General features: G+C 44.8%; 2 protein-coding genes across 4 annotated transcripts in view; one reads left to right on the top strand and one right to left on the bottom strand.

Moving 5' to 3' along the window:
* The window catches only part of si:dkey-7l6.3 (zinc finger protein 91), a 15,559-nt gene extending 1,605 nt beyond the window's left edge, over window positions 1–13,954 (bottom strand). The window contains exons 1-12 of the mRNA XM_068726128.1: window positions 13,523–13,954; window positions 13,099–13,208; window positions 11,560–11,674; window positions 10,086–10,870; window positions 6,864–7,334; window positions 5,507–5,567; window positions 4,446–5,324; window positions 2,192–2,258; window positions 1,726–2,066; window positions 1,146–1,246; window positions 979–1,066; window positions 1–745 (exon numbers count right to left, since the gene is read on the bottom strand). The exon at window positions 1–745 is cut by the window's left edge and continues 1,605 nt beyond it. Of these exons, the coding sequence (XP_068582229.1) occupies window positions 1–745; window positions 979–1,066; window positions 1,146–1,246; window positions 1,726–2,066; window positions 2,192–2,258; window positions 4,446–5,324; window positions 5,507–5,567; window positions 6,864–7,334; window positions 10,086–10,870; window positions 11,560–11,674; window positions 13,099–13,208; window positions 13,523–13,814 (4,055 nt within the window). The 5' untranslated portion in view covers window positions 13,815–13,954. The remainder of the gene's footprint in view (window positions 746–978; window positions 1,067–1,145; window positions 1,247–1,725; window positions 2,067–2,191; window positions 2,259–4,445; window positions 5,325–5,506; window positions 5,568–6,863; window positions 7,335–10,085; window positions 10,871–11,559; window positions 11,675–13,098; window positions 13,209–13,522) is intronic.
* dnaaf11 (dynein axonemal assembly factor 11) overlaps window positions 13,778–20,000 on the top strand; it is an 18,338-nt gene continuing 12,115 nt past the window's right edge. The window contains exons 1-7 of one of the 3 annotated variants that reach the window (XM_068726063.1): window positions 13,778–13,838; window positions 14,298–14,379; window positions 15,778–15,945; window positions 16,057–16,134; window positions 16,588–16,760; window positions 16,953–17,134; window positions 17,334–17,504. In XM_068726063.1, the coding sequence (XP_068582164.1) occupies window positions 14,370–14,379; window positions 15,778–15,945; window positions 16,057–16,134; window positions 16,588–16,760; window positions 16,953–17,134; window positions 17,334–17,504 (782 nt within the window). In that variant the 5' untranslated portion in view covers window positions 13,778–13,838; window positions 14,298–14,369. Of the gene's footprint in view, window positions 13,839–14,297; window positions 14,380–15,777; window positions 15,946–16,056; window positions 16,135–16,587; window positions 16,761–16,952; window positions 17,159–17,333; window positions 17,505–20,000 lie in introns of all 3 variants that reach the window. The other 2 variants (XM_068726061.1, XM_068726062.1) reach the window with 2 other exon arrangements.

The raw sequence follows: 20,000 nt of genomic DNA, 5'->3' as shown, positions 1-20,000 counted from the left end.
TGGACCGTCATGTGGACCTTCAGGGACCCCGACTGGGCGAAGCGCTTCCCGCAGTGGACGCAGCCGTAGCGCTTCTCGCCGGTGTGGACGCTCTGGTGGCGCTTCAGGTTGCTGGAGTCGGAGAAGCGCTTGCCGCAGAGCGGGCAGACGAACGGCTTCTCGCCCGTGTGGACCCTCATGTGGGTCTTCAGGTTCTTCAGGCAGGCCAGAGTCTTACCGCAGAAGGTGCAGCTGAACGTCTTGCCGCCGTCGTCCTGAGGTCTCCACCTGTCCCTTCTCATGAAAGCGTGGAGTCTCTCCGGCATCTCCTTCCTCGCAGGAAGCCGAGGCTTCTCCGTGGGCGGCGGCGGCGCCCTCTGCTGGTTGATGTGAAGACCTGCAGGCTGCTGGTGCTCCGCCGCAGACAGACTCACCACCTCACTGACGGTGAAAGTGAAGTCGCCGCCGCTGACCGCGTCAGACGCAGCGGAAACACTCGCACCGGCGTCCAACGCGTAGAAGCAGCCGGGATCCTCACTCAAAGGATTCTGGGAACTGAGGGCGGCGTGTTGGAGCTGCGGCTCGTACATCAGGCAGTCGTAGCTGCTGGTTTCAGACCTCTGGCCGGCGCTGAGGGTTGTTTGGACTTCCCCGCTCGTCCAGGACCGAGACGAACCGCCGCCTTCGTCCGCTACTTCCTGCTTGGTCAGCGGGGGCGGGGCTTCTGTCTCCGGCGCCAGCCCGTCAACGACACGGCAAAACTCTTCTGCAGTGAAAGAAAAGCAGAATGTCACACCTTTTTCTAGCTGCATCACACGTTGGTTTGTGGACTTTTTGAAGCATTGAATTCAGCATTTTGGCAGTCGCCATCTTGTTTTTTTGCAACCAGTGAACAGGAAGTGACCACATCTGGACTGAGGAGTGACGTAGAGACGCCGTATACCTCTGTATGGGTTGTAGCTTCTGAATAAAGTGTTGATTAACTGAAACTGTACTTACTGTCCTGCTCAGGTTGGGACCAGGACTCCTCGTCGTCCTCCACTTTGATCACCGCGGCCGTCACTTTGGGCGACTCGGCTGCAGCGAGCTGCAATCGGAGCAGAGAGAGAGAATAAAGAACGGAGAGAAGAAGAAACGACGTCTTACATTCCTGCAGCTCTACTCACCGTCCTCGGTGGGGCATCTTGTCCAGAGTCTGAGGACGGGTCTGGGTCTCTGCTCCGGATCTGGGTCTCCTGGTGGGACACTCTGGAGCGCACCGCCTCGCCTGGAGGAGGTGAGTCATGAGGATACTTTTAAGTGTATTTGTCTTGTGATGAAGCTCAGCGTTTCATCTTTATGCTTCATTAATTCATAATTAATAAAGGGGCTTTATTTCAAGCACAATGTTTCCAAAAGCATCTAAATACAAAAGACATCTAAATACAACAGTAATATAAACACTAACACAATAGGATTTATATATGCAGTTAAATTCTATGTAGCTTTGTTGACATGCAAGTTTAAAAAATATAAATATAAATATATATATTTATATATATATATATATATATATATATATATAAATATATATATATATATATATATATAAATATATATAAATATATATATATATATATAAATATATATAAATATATATATATATATATATATATATATATATATATAGTGTCTGTATTTTTTATCAAGCTCTTTGAATGACACTTTCTCATCACTGCTTCTTTACGTTAATTTTTAACGCTTTACCTCCCGGTGTTCCGCTTCTCCTTGGCCCGTTGCCCGGGTGATGAGCAGGCAGCTGAGCTCGAGCTCGGCCGCTCGCGATCAGCAGCGCGTTTCCGCCTCCGCCGCTTCCGGCAGCGGCGGTGACCGCGGCTCGCAGCGCGGTCGCCCGCGCGGCTCTGAGCTCCGTGAGCCGCAGCTTCCTCCGCAGCACCTCGTTCTCTTTGCGGCTCCGCGAGATCTCGAGCTGCAGCACCGAGTATCCGCTGTCCACGAGCTCGCAGATCTCCGCCACCGCCGTGTTGGCCAGCACCTCCATGATGGAGGCGAGCTGCGCGTGGAAGGTAGCGGCCGGAGACATGATTTTAATAAATCAAATAGAATAAAATCCAACCCGTTGACAAACACGGACGGTCCTGGTCACCGTGGCGTAAACAACAGAGACGCACGTGCGGCCCAGCTCCGTTTGTCTGGTGTCGATCTGTCTCACCTGATGTAAACAGTACCGACACAAACCAGGAAGTGATGCGGGGGCAAGAACGACGACACGACCCGCACTGCGCATGTGCGAAGTGTCATCTTACAAATATATTTAGAGAACATGAATATTCACCCTCAGGTCCTTTATTTAGAGAACATGAACATTCACCCTCAGGTCCTTTATTTAGAGCACATGAACATTCACCCTCAAGTCCTTTATTTAGAGAACATGAATATTCACCCTCAGGTCCTTTATTTAGAGAACATGAACATTCACCCTCAGGTCCTTTATTTAGAGAACATGAATATTCACCCTCAGGTCCTTTATTTAGAGCACATGAACATTCACCCTCAGGTCCTTTATTTAGAGAACATGAATATTCACCCTCAGGTCCTTTATTTAGAGAACATGAACATTCACCCTCAGGTCCTTTATTTAGAGCACATGAACATTCACCCTCAGGTCCTTTATTTAGAGAACATGAATATTCACCCTCAGGTCCTTTATTTAGAGAACATGAACATTCACCCTCAGGTCCTTTATTTAGAGAACATGAATATTCACCCTCAGGTCCTTTATTTAGAGCATGTGAACATTCACCCTCAGGTCCTTTATTTAGAGAACATGAATATTCACCCTCAGGTCCTTTATTTAGAGCACATGAACATTCACCCTCAGGTCCTTTATTTAGAGCACATGAACATTCACCCTCAGGTCCTTTATTTAGAGAACATGAATATTCACCCTCAGGTCCTTTATTTAGAGCATGTGAACATTCACCCTCAGGTCCTTTATTTAGAGAACATGAATATTCACCCTCAGGTCCTTTATTTAGAGAACATGAACATTCACCCTCAGGTCCTTTATTTAGAGAACATGAATATTCACCCTCAGGTCCTTTATTTAGAGCATGTGAACATTCACCCTCAGGTCCTTTATTTAGAGAACATGAATATTCACCCTCAGGTCCTTTATTTAGAGCATGTGAACATTCACCCTCAGGTCCTTTATTTAGAGAACATGAACATTCACCCTCAGGTCCTTTATTTAGAGCACATGAACATTCACCCTCAGGTCCTTTATTTAGAGAACATGAATATTCACCCTCAGGTCCTTTATTTAGAGAACATGAACATTCACCCTCAGGTCCTTTATTTAGAGAACATGAATATTCACCCTCAGGTCCTTTATTTAGAGCATGTGAACATTCACCCTCAGGTCCTTTATTTAGAGAACATGAACATTCACCCTCAGGTCCTTTATAGAGCACATGAATATATGAAGTTTACAGAAAACTACAAAAACACACAAATCCTCTCATTAGGAGCTGGGAGTCGTTAGAGAGTCACTTTGTGTCTCTTTGTGGTTGTTTGTAGTCTCCTTGTGGTTGTTTGTAGTCTCTTTGTGGTTGTTTGTAGTCACTTTGCGTCTCTTTGTGGTTGTTTGTAGTCTGTTTGTGTCTCTTTGTGGTTGTTTGCGTCTCTTTGTGGTTGTTTGTAGTCAGTTTGCGTCTCTTTGTGGTTGTTTTCTTTCGTCTTTGATTTTCCAACAACACCTGTAAGACGTCTCAAACAGAGGCCCCTCTAAACCGTCGGGTCCCTGAGCTCCTTAAGTCTGTTCAGTACTACATCCAAAGCCTGACCCCTGACCTTAATCCCAACAGACCCAGTGTGACGTGGTGTCTGCAGTCTGTAAACTGGTTGACGCGTGGCACACCCACTTCATCAGCATGCATGTCTCCTCCCAGTTTCCACCGTGTGACCTTTTGTTGTTTCTCATCATTTCAAACATCGAGAATCTACCCGTATGATCAGGGACCAGATACATCTCTGTGTCTTTAAACTGATGCTGAGTTACTGCTACAGCTGGTCTTTGTCCCGTAAACACCCATAAATAACTGATACAAAACAGTTCCATGATTACTTTTATTAACCAAGAAAGACACGTGACTCATGCAGTGTTTGTGCTTTTTACACTAAAGACTTATTAACAGACGGAGGCGGAGCTCAATGGAAATGTTAGGATTTTATTCCAGAATCAGAAAACCTGTTGATGAAGATCACATTTCATGGTTTGGATTTTTAAGAGGCGACGTCCTTCAATGTCACATAATCAGTTCACTGCAAGTCATCAAGCGTCAGGAGCTAAAAGAATCAAGTTTGAAAAAATAACTTAAATGAGTGATTTAAAAAGGGACGAATACGTAGAACACACTTTAAATATCTGTATAAATATGCGAAAGCCTGGTCTTCACAGAGCGCTCAGTCACTGAACACGGTGTCGTGGCACTTCTTCATGTGTAGCTTCAGGCTGTACTTGACGATGAAGCTCCTGGAGCACAGCGAGCAGCCGTACGGCCGCTCCCCGGAGTGGACGCTCAGGTGAGACTTCAGGTGAGCCGACTGGGTGAACTTCTTGCCGCACTGGCTGCAGCAGAACGGCCTCTCGCCCGTGTGGATGCGCATGTGCACCTCCAGGTTCTGGGTGGTGGCGTACGTCTTGGAGCACACGGCGCACACGAAGCGCCGCCCTCGGGCGCCCGGCTGCTGCCCGTCGCCGTAGTGGCCGAAGCTCATCACGTCGCCGCCGCCGTCGTCGTACTCGAACGCGGAGCTGCTGCTCTCCGACAGCTGGCAGTCCGTGGAGATGGAGCCCGTGACGCTGACCATCTTGAGCCCGAAGGCGTCGCCGTCCAGGTTCTCGCTTTGGTGGAACTGAGAAAAGGTCAGGTGGCCTTTCGACTGTTTGGTCCACGTGAGGCTGAGATCCAGCTCTCTGTTTGTGGGCGACTCGGTCGGAGAGCCGTTGCCGAAGTACGTCTGTCTGTTGGAGCTCGGGGGGACCAGCGAGCAGTCCCGGTGGACCAGCTGGACGTCCGGGTCCGCGTGCGAGGAGTACGAGCGCACCGACTCGCCGGCCTCCATGTTGTCGTCGGCACCGAGCCGCCCGGAGAAGCCCGGCTCGCTGCGAGGAGAGTCCAGGCTGTAGACGGTCACGGTCCTCTTCTCGGCGAGCGGCTCGGAGGACGACTTCCTGTCGGCGTCTTCGCCTCCCGGCCAGCGTCTCTTGGCGCTCCGGCCGACGGGCGTCGCCGTGACGCTCTCTCTGGCTGCAGCCGCCCCGCCGTCAGCCGCCGGTTTATCTGGAAGAAAAGAAGAAACGCTGAAAAATCTATTTCAAAAGAACATCCCGGCAGCGAGTTGATTGAATTGAAAGTCATCACAATCCTGACATTCAGGAACATGTGCTCGACCCAACTAAGACACCTCCAGTGACCCCACTTTGGGCCCCCGACCCAGAGGTTGAGAAACTTTAAACACTCACCTTCCTCAAAGGCGTCGTTGCTGTCGGAGTCTTCGTCTTTGATCAACACCACGTCCGGAAGCTGGAAATGATGTAACGAGAGACTTGATGAGCAACAATACTCAGGTTCCATTAATGGTGATCTTCAGTTAATGAACTACAAACATGGACTTTACATGTGAAACTGGATGAAGTCGTTAACGTGTGAACTCATCAAGGTAAGAGGTCCCCTGAGTCCTGATTGGCTGACTCCTCGTTGAGTTAAATCAAGGTTTTAATTAAAAAGAGGACATCGGGGACGGTTGTAACACCGGTTGTTGTTGTTGTTGTTTTAATCCTATTATCTCACTTTAATTAACATATTATTAAAAAAAAGAAGAAAAAAATGACTTTTGGGTTTTTCAAAATAAGACAATTAACATCAGGGTTAGCCGACTTTCAGCTCGAGGTAACGACATAAGGGATCCACACCTGGATATTATATGGAATTAAATATAAGTATATCTTCAAGGCCTAATGACACAATATGAAGCGACTTCATTCTACTTGAAAATAATAATAACCAGAAAATCCAAAAGATACTTTTTTCCATCTTGAGAGGACGAGGTTTTATATAGTGAGTTTTTATTTTCTCAGTTTTCCATTTTATTTTTCCTCCACGGTGTGACAGTGAAAACACAGAAGACATTCAGCTGAGAGATGAAACGATCGATCGATTAATCGATTAATTGATCAAAGAGAAAAGTAATTAGCAACTATTTTGATGATTGATTAATCATGTTCATGCTTTTCAAAGCTCCTCAAGTCAAAGGTTTGCTGCTCTTCTTTTTGTCTTACACGATTGTAAACAGAATATACAATATTTTTGATAAAGTGTTTCATTATTTTGTGATAAGTCATTATTTTGAAAAACGAAGTCATTATTTTGAAAAACCATGTCATTATTTTGAAATACCAAGTCATTATTTTGAAAAAACAAGTCAATATTTTGAAATACCATGTCATTATTTTGAAAAACCAAGTCATTATTTTGAAAAACCAAGTCATTATTTTGAAAAACCTCATTATTTTGAAATACCAAGTCATTATTTTGAAAAACCTCATTATTTTGAAATACCATGTCATTATTTTGAAAAACCAAGTCATTATTTTGAAAAACCTCATTATTTTGAAATACCAAGTCATTCTTTTGAAAAACCTCGTTATTTTGAAATACCTCGTCATTATTTTGAAAAACTGACAGGCTCTCTTATTGCTATAACGAGGCTTTATCCAGTTTTCATCTTGTTTTCCTGTAACTGTCATAAATTAACTTCCACATTTAGTCGACTTCTGGTTAAAGTCATCTATTAGAAATGTTAGCGAAGGTTGACGTTACCTCCTCTCGCACCACCACAACACCTCCTCCATCTCCTCCGGTACAATCAGCGGTGTCTCCTCCGTCACCGTCCCGCTGCTGCCGCGGTGTTTCCGCCCGCTGTTCGCCGTCCGCGACCGGTACGAGCTCCGGTTCCACCGCCGCCTTCGCCCCGCCGAGGCTCCCCCGGACCACGATGGACTCGATGAGGTGCAGCTTCTTCCTCAGGTCCTCGTTCTCCTTGTGGCTCCGGCTGATCTCCAGCTGCAGCACCGCGTAACCTCCGTCCACCACCTCGCAGATCTCCACCACCGCCGCCTTGGTCAAGGCGCCCATGATGATGGAGAGCTGCTCGCGCAGAGCTCTGCTGCTTAGGGCGGCCATGAGGACCGGACCCGAGGACCGAGGACCCCTCTTAACGGGCGACACGGAGCTCCGAGGAGGCTCTGGAACGATGCCGATACCGGAGCCGCCGACTGTGAACCCGTTAAGATGTTAAACTGTGCTCCCGTTGCTCGTTACAAAGACGACCAACGTTTTCTTTTCTTTTTTTCTTCTACTTCCTCCTCACTCGCGCTTCCGGTATAACACTTCCGACTTCAAAATAAGAACCTGTTGTTATTGTGACAAACTTGAGTCAGGATGTTTCAGGGTTCTTTGACGCTGTTGTCAGAGCAACAACAAACAGACCATCCAGTGCTACTGTACTCTATGTTGCACTGGTGTCAGTATTATTTATTTACACTTAATAATTGTTGTTCTAGTGTTTGTTTATTCTATTGTCATATTTATTGAAACTATGGCAATTTCCTTTTGGTAGAGGAAAAAAAACCTAAGTAACAAATTTATTAAAAGTAGATAAAGATAGAATACATTTAATATGTTAAAAAGAAAAAAAAGTTGGATCCAAAATATAACAATAAAATATTCAAAATAGATTCAAAGAATAATTAAGAAATAGATTCATTAAAAAATAACAAATTACTATACATATGTAAAAATGAGTGTTTCAAAATAAATTGATACAAACAAAATACAATAAATACATAAAATCCATGACTTTATTTACCATGTAATGTTTAGACCCTCCGTCTGGCAGTGATTTTATTTATATATATATATATATATATATATATATATATATATATATATATATATATATATATGTGTGTGTATATATATATATATATATATATATATATATATATATGTGTGTATATATATATATATATATATATATATATGTGTGTGTATATATATATATGTATATGAGTACATGAGTTCAGTATTTCTTGTTATCTCACATTAAACAACATTTCAGCAGGCGGCAAATATGAATAACTTCTTTACTTGTGTGTAGACTTTATATATATGTGTGTGTGTGTGTGTGTGTGTGTGTGTTGTAAATCCTTTGTGTGTGTGTTTTTCTGCTGAATGAACAGTGAACTGTGATCTGTTGCTGTTGTCAGTATGTGAGTGTATCTGTTGGGACCAGTGAGACCAGTCGGCTGGTGTTTCTCTGAGCTTCTATTGTGTGAAAGGCCTTCGTCTGTGATTCTCTTGTTCTGTGACGGAGGACAGTCCAACACACAGGACTCACACAGCCTCAGTGAGCTGAGGAATAACACTGGATGTTATACCAGTATTTATAATTCAGGTTTATTTTTAATAATCACACAAAATACTCATATTTTTAACTATTTTTTTAAATCAGTTTCTTGTAAATTTCTTTACAAATTGTGACCAAATGTGACCCGCTGTTCAGCTCATTTTCTGTAATCAGTGTAGCATTAAAGCATGGTGGAATTAGCAAGCTAGATAGCTAACGAGGGTACATGGTGGAATTAGCAAGCTAATATCTAAATAGCATACATGGTGGAATAAGTAAGATAGCTAGCTAACTAGCATATATGGTGGCATTTGCAAGCTAGCTAGCCTACATGGTGGAATTAGCAAGCTAGGTAGCTAACTAGGGTACATGGTGGAATTAGCAAGCTAGATAGCTAACGAGGGTACATGGTGGAATTAGCAAGCTAATATCTAAATAGCATACATGGTGGAATTAGTAAGATAGCTAGCTAACTAGCATATATGGTGGCATTTGCAAGCTAGCTAGCCTACATGGTGGAATTAGCAAGCTAGGTAGCTAACTAGGGTACATGGTGGAATTAGCAAGCTAGCTAACTAGCCTACATAGTGGAATTAACAAGCTAGCCTACATGGTGGAATTGGCAAGCTAGCTAACTAGCCTACATGGTGGAAGTAGCAAGCTAGTTATCTAACTAGCATACATGATGGAATTAGTAAGCTGGCAAGCTAACTAGCGTACATGGTGGCATGAGCAACTAGGTAGCTAGCAAACCAATGGTACACTAGCTAGCTTGCTGACTTCACCATACTTTAATGCTTCACTGGTTACAGAAAGTGAGCCGAACAAAGTTGTCACTCATCTGTTGACAGCAACGATCCTGTGAAGAGTGTGGATGAAGCATTTAGGATGATCAACTTTACAAGTGTACTCTCTACGCTTCGTAACGTTACACTCTACTGCTCGTTTTAGTCGCTGAGTTTATACGGAGGTTAGCCCTTTACAACGATCGCAATGGCAACGGTGCAAATAAAAATGGCCGCCACTCGGACCAGCCCACTACGTTGATTTGAATGTGAATGTTCTACTCCTGTTTTATTTCTATGACTGGAATAAAGACAAAAACTCCCAGAAATATCCGACCAGCAGTCCAAAAAGTCTAAAAAGATTCACAAAGATATAAAAACAGAGAAAAGCAGAAATTCTTCACATTTGAGAAGATGTAACGTTTTTAATTCCAGATCTACAACCAACCAAATAAACATTCACGTGCTTCTTACAGACGGTCGGTTCTCTACAGGAACTCTTCCATTGTGCAGTCGCTCGGTTTGAGGTAAGAATCTGAATCTGGATCACGTGGTAGTCCCGTTTAGCTTCGTCTCAGGTTTGAACCGAGGCAAGATCAGATGGTTACAACAGTCATACCTATTGGAGTTCTTTAAAAGGCCTTCCACTTAAAAAAAGATCTATTTAAAGGATTAGTTCAGTAACAGCAGTGAGGTTCTGGTCTGTCACAGTGTGGATTGTTTACAGTACCATGAGTATACTATATATATACTTATATATATATATATATATATATATACATACGTATATATATATATATATATACGTATATATATATATATATATATATGTATAACAGCGGGTCACACTACAGTGTTGGGCTCCACCGCGTGGTGCTTCTGCTGATGGATCCTCAGGTTCTGCTTCCCGGCAAACCTCTTCCCGCAGTGCTGGCAGGCGAACGGCCGCTCCCCGGTGTGGACGCTCTGGTGCGTCTTCAGGTGTCCCGACTGCGTGAAGCGCTTCCCGCACTGGGCGCAGCTGTACGGCCGCTCGCCCGTGTGAACGCGCACGTGCGTCTCCAGGCTGCGGGACGACGTGAAGCACTTCGCGCAGTAGCTGCAGACGAAGCGCCTGCCGTCCCTGCAGAACCGGTTCAGCTCCAGCGGGTCCAGCCGGGAGACGCCGAGGCCGAGCGCCACGGGGAAACCGCCGACGTTCAGGTCCGACACATTGTCCGGCAGCGTCGACCGGTGGTGGACGGGCGCCACGCCCAGCGGGCCCTGATTGGTCCACGAGGAGCACAGATCCAGGTCTGTGTCGTAGGGGAGCGAGCTGATCAGGGTCGCGCCCCGTTTCAGCTCGGCGGTCCCGGGGCTTCCCCCGGACCCAGACAGGAAGGGCCTCCTCGTCCGGACCGCAGACGGAGTCTCGCAGTCCGACTCCGAGGCCAAGTCGAACGCCACGTCTGAAGAGAGGCTCTCGGCGGCGCCCGCGGGGCCCGGAGACCCCGGTGCACTGTGGGTCCCCCGGTGCTCCGACAGCCCGTCGCTGTTCTGGTCCCACAGCCTCAGGGCGGCCGCTGCGGAGTGGACCATCATCCCAGAGGGTCCTTCTTCACTGTCGTCAGTGTCCGGCAGCTGCACCTCCATTCCTTCACACACACACACACACACACACACACACACACACACACACACACACACACACACACACACACAGTGAGACAAACATTCTGTCAACGTGTCTGTTTCCACATAGAAACCACAGACTGTCAATAAGAAGAGGAAGCAGTCATCATGACGTCACTCGTTGGTTGGTACACTGCCAAGTTGAAGCCTCAAGTTAGGCGATTTGGCCGTCGCCATCTTGGTTTTTTGCAACCAGTGAACAGGAAGTGACCATATCTGGACTGAGGAGTGACGTAGAGACCTGTCAATCAGTGTGTAGCCCCGCCCCTAAATCATCCCCTCTTTATGGTGTGTTTGACTCTAAATGGAGCATAATGTACTAAATGAACATCATGCTGTATTGAAGAAGACTGTAAACTAGAGATTGAGACCATAAACTCATGTTTACAATGTTTACTGAGGGAATAAATCAAGAGAGAAGTAGAGTCATTTTAGACTAGACTTCTATACAACCAGAGGAGTCGCCCCCTGCTGGACACTAGAGAGAACGCAGCTTTAACACATGAAGCTTTAGAGTTTACCGCCTGATAAAAACTCAGTCCGTCTCGATGTTTGATGTCAAAATGTCGGCTTCTTATTATAGACTGAAATGCATAAATAAAAGATAAGGTTCATAAATGAAGCGTTAACTTTACGGTCGCTCCTCTCTCACCGTCCTCGTTGAGCAGCAGCTCCTCCTCCTCTTCGTTCGCCTCCTCTTTAGCCACCTCCTCCTTTATCAGAACTACATCCTGGTCCTTCAGCTCCTCTGCTCTTGTCAAAGAATCCTGAAAGTAGAAAAGAACGGAATCAACTGGCTTTAAATTTACTCTTATAGACGTTTACTTAGTTCATGATAATGAATAACATTCATTGAATAACATTCATGCACCAAACTCCACCATGAAGCTTCACACCGACTAAAGGCTGCAGTGATGCATTTAAACCAGCAGAAGCAGAATAATACAACCGAGTTTGAGCAGTTTATTCAAACATTGACTGATAAATGTCCTGTTAATCCATAAAAACAGTTCAGGTGACTAATGTCATCTTTATATCATCGTACTGTGTGTTACTGTTGACTTTTCCTCAGTCAAACAATCAACTAGACTTTCAAAGATTAATCAAAAGAACCAACTCTGTCTCTCTTTGGAGTCATTTTGTGTCTCTTTACAGTTGTTTTGAGTCACTTTAATGGTTGTTTTGAGTCTCTTTATGATTGTTTTGTGTCTCTTTACAGTTGTTTTGAGTCTCTTTATGATTGTTTTGTGTCTCTTTACAGTTGTTTTGTGTCTCTTTATGATTGTTTTGTGTCTCTTTACAGTTGTTTTGTGTCTCTTTATGATTGTTTTGTGTCTCTTTACAGTTGTTTTGAGTCTCTTTATGATTGTTTTGTGTCTCTTTACAGTTGTTTTGAGTCTCTTTATGATTGTTTTGTGTCTCTTTACAGTTGTTTTGTGTCTCTTTATGATTGTTTTGTGTCTCTTTACAGTTGTTTTGAGTCTCTTTATGATTGTTTTGTGTCTCTTTACAGTTGTTTTGTGTCTCTTTATGATTGTTTTGTGTCTCTTTAATGGTTGTTTTGAGTCTCTTTATGATTGTTTTGTGTCTCTTTAATGGTTGTTTTGTGTCTCTTTATGATTGTTTTGTGTCTCTTTAATGGTTGTTTTGTGTCTCTTTATGATTGTTTTGTGTCTCTTTAATGGTTGTTTTGAGTCTCTTTATGATTGTTTTGTGTCTCTTTACAGTTGTTTTATGTCTCTTTATGATTGTTTTGTGTCTCTTTAATGGTTGTTTTGAGTCTCTTTTATGGTTGTTTTGAGTCTCTTTTATGGTTGTTTTGTGTCTCTTTACAGTTGTTTTGTGTCTCTTTATGATTGTTTTGTGTCTCTTTATGATTGTTTTGTGTCTCTTTACAGTTGTTTTGTGTCTTTGTGGTTGTTTTTCCCCTTTCGATCGCTGTTTTAAGCTGTTTTGCATCTCTTTTTAGATGCGTTGTACTCTTTGTAGTCTCTCTGTGTCTCTCTGTGTTCATCTTGAGTCTCTTCCTCGGTGGTTTGGGTCCGTTTCAGTGACATCTCGTAGGTGTTGGTCAGGGGGTCCCTGACCCTTTGGTCCCCTGATCCTGGTGGTCTCATCCAGCAACCCTTCCTCAGAGAGAGAGAAGGTGACTTCAACTGTTGAAGCAGACGAGATGTTTGAGAGAACCGACCTGTGTGGTTGAGGTCAGCTCAGTCGGGACCTCTGACCCGGGGACTCGTCCACTTCCTCTGAGGTTCACTTTCATCTGTTTGGGCCCCACTGCTGCTGATGAGGAACGCTCTGCATGAAACACAACGCTTCTTGTTGAATGAAGAGTAATCTCACTACTGTGTATAAGTACACGTTACTTATTATACAGTAAGTACAACACATACGCTTATTTATACGAGTTTATTTCTCGTAACTTGGTTCAGTAAAGTAACAATTTAACAATAGTTAGTTTAACACGGTGGTGCGTTCAACGACAGCCGTTGGTCTGTTTCCAACCGCTGTCATTGAACGCACCATCATCGGTGTCACCGAAATGTAAACGGCGGACACACTGGAGTGTTTTGGGGGTAAAAAACAAACAAAAAAAGGCGCCTGAAACCCACCGGGACTGAAGTCCACAAAGCTCCCCCCGTCCTCCAGCCCTCCGTAGTCCAACCTCCCGACGTTCCTCCGCTGGTGGTGGTGGTCCCGGTGGTGGTCCCGGTGGTCGACCACGGTCTCCATCAGCTCCAGCTTCCGCCTCAGGTCCTGGTTCTCCTTGTGGCTCCGGCTGATCTCGAGCCTCAACACCGCGTAGCCTTCGTCCACCAGCTCGCAGATCTCCGACACCGCGGCGCTGGTCAGCGCCTCCATGATGGACGTCAGCTGGCAGTGGAGCGCCTTGTAGACCGTCATCTTGTTGTCTGCTCTACAAGCGGGGTAACGGAACGACTTCCGCAATGCCACCTTCAAAATAAAAGCTTCAGAGAGGCTCACCGGGGTGCTGCCTTCGGGTGATCCTTGTAAACTATAGATTAGATTACATTAAAAGAGCAGTACTTATATATACATATTACACGTGTGTGTATACTTAAATACATACATGAAAACTAGCCCTACTGTACTGAAGTAGCTGTACTTTACTTTACATGTACTTCCATTCTATGACTCTTTATACCATAGTATTTATTTGCTCCACTATATTTATTTGACAGCTATAGATAATTGCATACTTTGCATGTATTAATGTATATTGTTTGTATGATATTGTATTCTGTAGTATAGTTCAAACTGGTTCCACAATGACACAACAAACAACAAATGCTACTTACAAGTTGTGGGGAAATTAAATATGTGAGTAAAAGTTGAAGTAATTTGGAGTTATACTATTTCCCACAGTCGGTGAACGCAGCACCAGGTCGGTTTCTACAGTAACGCTTTTAACAACAGAAGAAGAAGAGGAAGAGGAAGATGGTCTTCAGTGAGTTTAACAGACATGTTTTAATGACACCTTTAACTTTATATTTACTAAATCACATTAGTTAAAGTAGGTCTAGTTAGTGGTGACGTAACTACTGTTGTTACTCATATAAGAGGCGTTTATGTTTGTTAATAATGTTCATAATTTAAAACGTTGTTTGATTAAATTAACTATGATGATCAGATAATAAAAGTAACAGTTCAGTGACTGTGCATTGGAAGCATTATGAGGTAATGGATCTCTGCATATAGACAGTTATAGTAGTAGACATCAGATATAAAGACACAACATGTGACTGTTTTAGATCTCCAGTGGTTCTGTTTCTCTTTGTCGTCACAGTCATGTTTATTTTCACGTCTCTCTTTAGTCATTGTGTGTCTCTCTGGTAGTTTGCGTCTCTTTGTGGATGTTTTTTTTGTCTCTTTGTAGTTGTTTAGTGTCTTTGTTGACCTGATGTATCTGTTGTTTTGCACGTATTTCTGGAGTTGTTTTGTGTCTTATTGTGGTAGTTTGTGTTTCTTTGTAGTCATTTTGTGTCTTTGACGTTTTGTGTCTCTTTGTAGTGGCTTTGCTCGTCCTTCTGTGGTCTTCTTGTGTCTTCTTGTGGTAGTTTGCGTCTTATTGTGGTAGTTTGAGTCTTATCGTGGTAGTTTGAGTCTCATTGTGGTAGTTTGAGTCTCACTGTGGTAGTTTGAGTCTCATTGTGGTAGTTTGAGTCTCACTGTGGTAGTTTGAGTCTCACTGTGGTAGTTTGAGTCTCATTGTGGTAGTTTGAGTCTCATTGTGGTAGTTTGAGTCTCATTGTGGTAGTTTGAGTCTCATTGTGGTGGTTTGCGTCTCATTGTGGTGGTTTGAGTCTCATTGTGGTAGTTTGCGTCTCATTGTGGTAGTTTGCGTCTCATTGTGGTAGTTTGAGTCTCATTGTGGTAGTTTGCGTCTCATTGTGGTAGTTTGCGTCTCATTGTGGTAGTTTGAGTCTCATTGTGGTAGTTTGAGTCTCATTGTGGTGGTTTGAGTCTCATTGTGGTAGTTTGAGTCTCATTGTGGTGGTTTGAGTCTCATTGTGGTAGTTTGCGTCTCATTGTGGTGGTTTGCGTCTCATTGTGGTAGTTTGAGTCTCATTGTGGTAGTTTGCATCTCATTGTGGTAGTTTGCGTCTCATTGTGGTAGTTTGAGTCTCATTGTGGTGGTTTGAGTCTCATTGTGGTAGTTTGCGTCTCATTGTGATGGTTTGAGTCTCACTGTGGTGGTTTGAGTCTTACTGTGGTGGTTTGAGTCTCATTGTGGTGGTTTGCATCTTATTGTGGTAGTTTGCGTCTCATTGTGGTCTTTTCCTGCGTATTGAATATCGTCTCCTCTCTTATTTTGTAATGTTTGTGCTCTGTTGTGTCCCTCCAGTCACAGAGGACATGGTCCGCCGGCGGGCCGAGCACAACGAGTGTGAGATCTTCTCCCTGGAGGAGCTGTCTCTGCACCAGCAGGACATCGAGAGGGTGGAGCACCTGGACAGGTGGTGCAGAGAGCTGAGGATCCTCTACCTGCAGAGCAACCTCATCTCCAGGATCGGTGAGGGAACCGCCGTACTTCTGCAAAACACACGACTAGTTCTGACCCGGTTTAATACAGACCGACGTGTTCTAATCGTCTGTTTCACGTCTTCTTCATCGGTTCTTCCAGAGAATGTCGGCCGTCTGAAGAAGCTGCAGTATTTGAATCTGGCCTTGAACAACATTGAAGTCATTGAAAACCTGGAAGGTTTGTTCTGATTCCACCCAGATCTGCAACTCAGAGTCATCGGTCCATTTATTTAGGTTATTCAATTCATAATTTATAATAATTATTATTAATATATAATCATTATTAATTCAATAATTTATAATCTATAACATGTTAAACTCACTAAATGTCCATCACTGAGTCTGAAGAACTCTCAGCTCACAGGAAGCTGCAAATGTTCAATATTGTTTTATAAATTTAATAAATGACTAATCATCAACAGTTTGTTGTTCCTGAAATCATTATTACAATTAATCTGACAATTACTTCTTCTATTAACCCGTCAGTATATACAACATCAGTAGGTAGTTTAAAACATGTGTGGTTGTGTGTGTGTGTGTGTGTGTGTGTGTGTGTGTGTGTGTGTGTGTGTGTGTGTGTTTGGTTGTGTGTGTGTGTGTGTGTGTGTGTGTGTGTGTGTCCTGTCTCCAGGCTGTGAGAGTCTCCAGAAGCTGGACCTGACGGTGAACTTCGTGGGCCGTCTGAGCAGCGTTGTGTCTCTGCAGCGCTGCGTTCTCCTCACGGAGCTCTTCCTGGTGGGGAACCCCTGCGCTCAGTTCCAGGGCTACCGGCAGTACGTGGTGAACGCTCTGCCTCAGCTCAAGGTGAGTTCAACTAACCCGCCCGCCTGGAGTTTAAACTGGAAGAGTCCACAAAGAATCACAAGGCAGAGACCGAACAGGCTGATCTACAGATACAGATGTTTAAAAGTGAAGATGACGAGGAAGAGGAGATGAAGGGCCGTTGGTTTTTATTACAACCTGGATCACATTTTATGTTTGTGTGTCTGTCCTCAGTGGCTGGACGGGACGGAGATCAGCCGGTCGGAGAGGATTCGGGCCTCTCGGGGCCTCGAGGAGGCGAGGAGGCGAGTGTGGGAGCAGGAGGAGGAGTACCTGAAGAGGAGAGGCACGGAGAAAGAGGAGGCGCTGAGGGAGAAAGGAGACGAGGAGAGGAAACCGGGCTTCGACGGCCGCCGGTACGCTGACGTCAACACGGCCGCGTGAGCACAAGCATCACTATAGAGAGACGCTATCCTGTTGCATTCTGGGAAATGCAACAGTAATCCCAGTATTTATTTGAATGTGTTCAGCTGCCCCATGAGGAGTTACAGTAAGCCACACTGACCTGCTAAAGATGAGAGTTAAGTCGTCACTGATGGATCTCCGTCCCTGCAGCCCAGCGTTGGTGGAGAACCAGGAGAACCAGGAGAACCAGGAGGTGAAGGAGAACCTGGACGAGGAGCGGCGGGAGCAGGAGTTCTGGCACACGGCGTGTCCGTTCACGCCCGAGTCTCGTCTGGAGGCTCACCGCCACCTGGAGGAGAAGAAGAAGAAGACGAAGGAGAAGTAAGTGCTCACTAGAGCTCCTCAAAGTTCATCCACACACCCTCTCACTGTAGCTCCGCCCACCAAACAAATACAATAACAAACAAATAAAATGAAATCACATTAAACTGTCTTTAATATATATATAAAACTCTACTACTTCATTAAACAGAAATACTTCAGCTACAACCGATACAAACACTGTTTCTCAATCTATCAAAGACTGAAGTGGAGTGTTGTAGTTCACTCTCTTGGCCACTTGGTGTCGCTACAACACCAGTCAATCGTCCCCCTGAGGCTCAGGCTCAGTTTCACCTCACTGCTCATGCTCCAAAATACATGAGAGGAACAATCTACCCTCATAATAAAACCTCATGATAAGATAATGTGACACGTTTGAAGCTGACGTAGAGACGCCGTATACGTCTCTAGTAGAGACCTGTCAATCAGCGTGTCGCCCCGCCCCTAAATCATCCCCTGCTTTATGGTGTGTTTGACTCTAAATGGAGCATAATGTACTAAATGAACATCATGCTGTATTGAAGAAGACTGTAAACTAGAGATTGAGACCATAAACTCATGTTTACAATGTTTACTGAGGGAATAAATCAAGAGAGAAGTAGAGTCATTTTAGACTAGACTTCTATACAAGCAGAGGAGTCGCCCCCTGCTGGACACTAGAGAGAATGCAGCTTTAACACGTGAAGCGTTGACATTTCTACAGGACGTTCAGTCCGGGTTCGTCTGTCGGGTTAATGAGACGTTCTCCCAGCTCAGAACAAACTGTTCTGAGAGCGGAGGAGACGTGAGCAGGTCCAGAGCGTCAGAGAGGATTTGGTTTAGTTTCTACGTTGGTGAGCCGGAGGAGGCCAACGATCCTGAATGACTGTGTTTCGGTGGACTGGACGGATCTCTTTTTACCTTAACGTTTTTGTTGTCACTGAAGAAGAAGTTGTTTGTGTTGAACTGGTCTGAGGGTTTTGTGAGTGTCGCTCTTGACTTAGTGCCCAGCCTCTGTGGTTGAAGCCGGGACTGTAACGGTGGTCAAAGAGCAGAGAAGTCAACCTGACGTGTGGTGCATCTGTGGAACAATAACACCACCAAGCCTCCACTGATCCGGCTCCTCTGAGACTTCAGGGTCGGTTCTGCTGCTCAACGACACCAACATCCAACATCTTTGCTGTGGCAACGGTGGAGCATGTGTCTACTGCTCCCATTTAGACAAGATGTTTGTCTTTATTTGTGTTTCCGTGTTCATCACTAATAATAGAATACATTCATCAACATATACCAACCAGACAGACCTGCCGGACCAAACGCCACCTAACCTCCCCAGAGAGGAGAGTCCAGATAGATGCTAAGCTAACCCAGCTAGGACCCGAGGCTACATCCACTACCCAGCATGCTCCTGGCTGCCTGACGCCCGGTCGCTGGACGATCAAATTCATGGGAGCTACCGGCATGAACATGCACCGCCGTTGCAAACACTTGTAGAGTAAAATAAATAGTACTATAGTAAATGTACACGGTGAAAATACTTCATCCAATGTCTTGTTTCTTCATACTTTATCCATCAACTGAGCGGCAGAGAGAACTCACTAAGGAGCCTGATAACGCTCCTGTGTGTTGATCAGGAGTCAGGTGTCACCGTGTGAAAGCTAAGAAGCTTCACAGAAACACGCGAGCATGACATCCAGGTGATGTTTATCGTGGGCCTGCAGCCGGCCCCTCAGCAGCACCGCTGACTTCATGCATGCAGTCAAGCAGTCACTGGATCGTCAGGACAGATGCATTTTATTTTCTTCCTGCTCCCGAGGCGATAAGGTCAGCCGGGAGAACGCTCTGTGTTTTATAATGGATCACACCAGACGAGCAGCAGATCCAACCTGCAGTCTGCAACAGCCGACAACAACAACCTCTAAATATAAGTCAGAGCTTCATGTGTTAAAGCTGCGTTCTCTCTAGTGTCCACCAGGGGGCGACTCCTCTGGTTGTATAGAAGTCTAGTCTAAAATGACTCTACTTCTCTCTTGATTTATTCCCTCAGTAAACATTGTAAACATGAGTTTATGGTCTCAATCTCTAGTTTACAGTCTTCTTCAATACAGCATGATGTTCATTTAGTACATTATGCTCCATTTAGAGTCAAACACACCATAAAGAGGGGATGATTTAGGGGCGGGGCCACACGCTGATTGACAGGTCTCTACCAGAGACGTATACGGTGTCTCTACGTCACTCCTCCTCAGTCCAGATATGGTCACTTCCTGATCACAAGATGGCGACGGACAAATCGCCTAACTGGAGGCTTCAAAACGTCCACGAACCAACGAGTGTCGTCATGACGACCACGTCTTATCAACAGTCTGAGGGAGAGAAGCTCTCGCTAGCTGGCTACACAACAGTTAGTTAGCCTAACGTGACTCATGATGAACCAGAAAAGATGATAATCATCTACAGTAGTGTGATTCTCACATAAACAGATCGTATTCTACCGTAGTTAATCAACAGTAGAAA

The sequence above is a fragment of the Cebidichthys violaceus genome, unplaced genomic scaffold (genome assembly GCF_023349555.1).
Source record: "Cebidichthys violaceus isolate CVI_PGR_0920_01 unplaced genomic scaffold, fCebVio1.0.p SCAF_38, whole genome shotgun sequence".
NCBI classification, from domain to species: Eukaryota; Metazoa; Chordata; class Actinopteri; order Perciformes; family Stichaeidae; genus Cebidichthys; species Cebidichthys violaceus.
The sequence above is the reverse complement of the archived record's forward strand: the minus strand, read 5'-3'. Positions and strand labels throughout refer to the sequence as shown.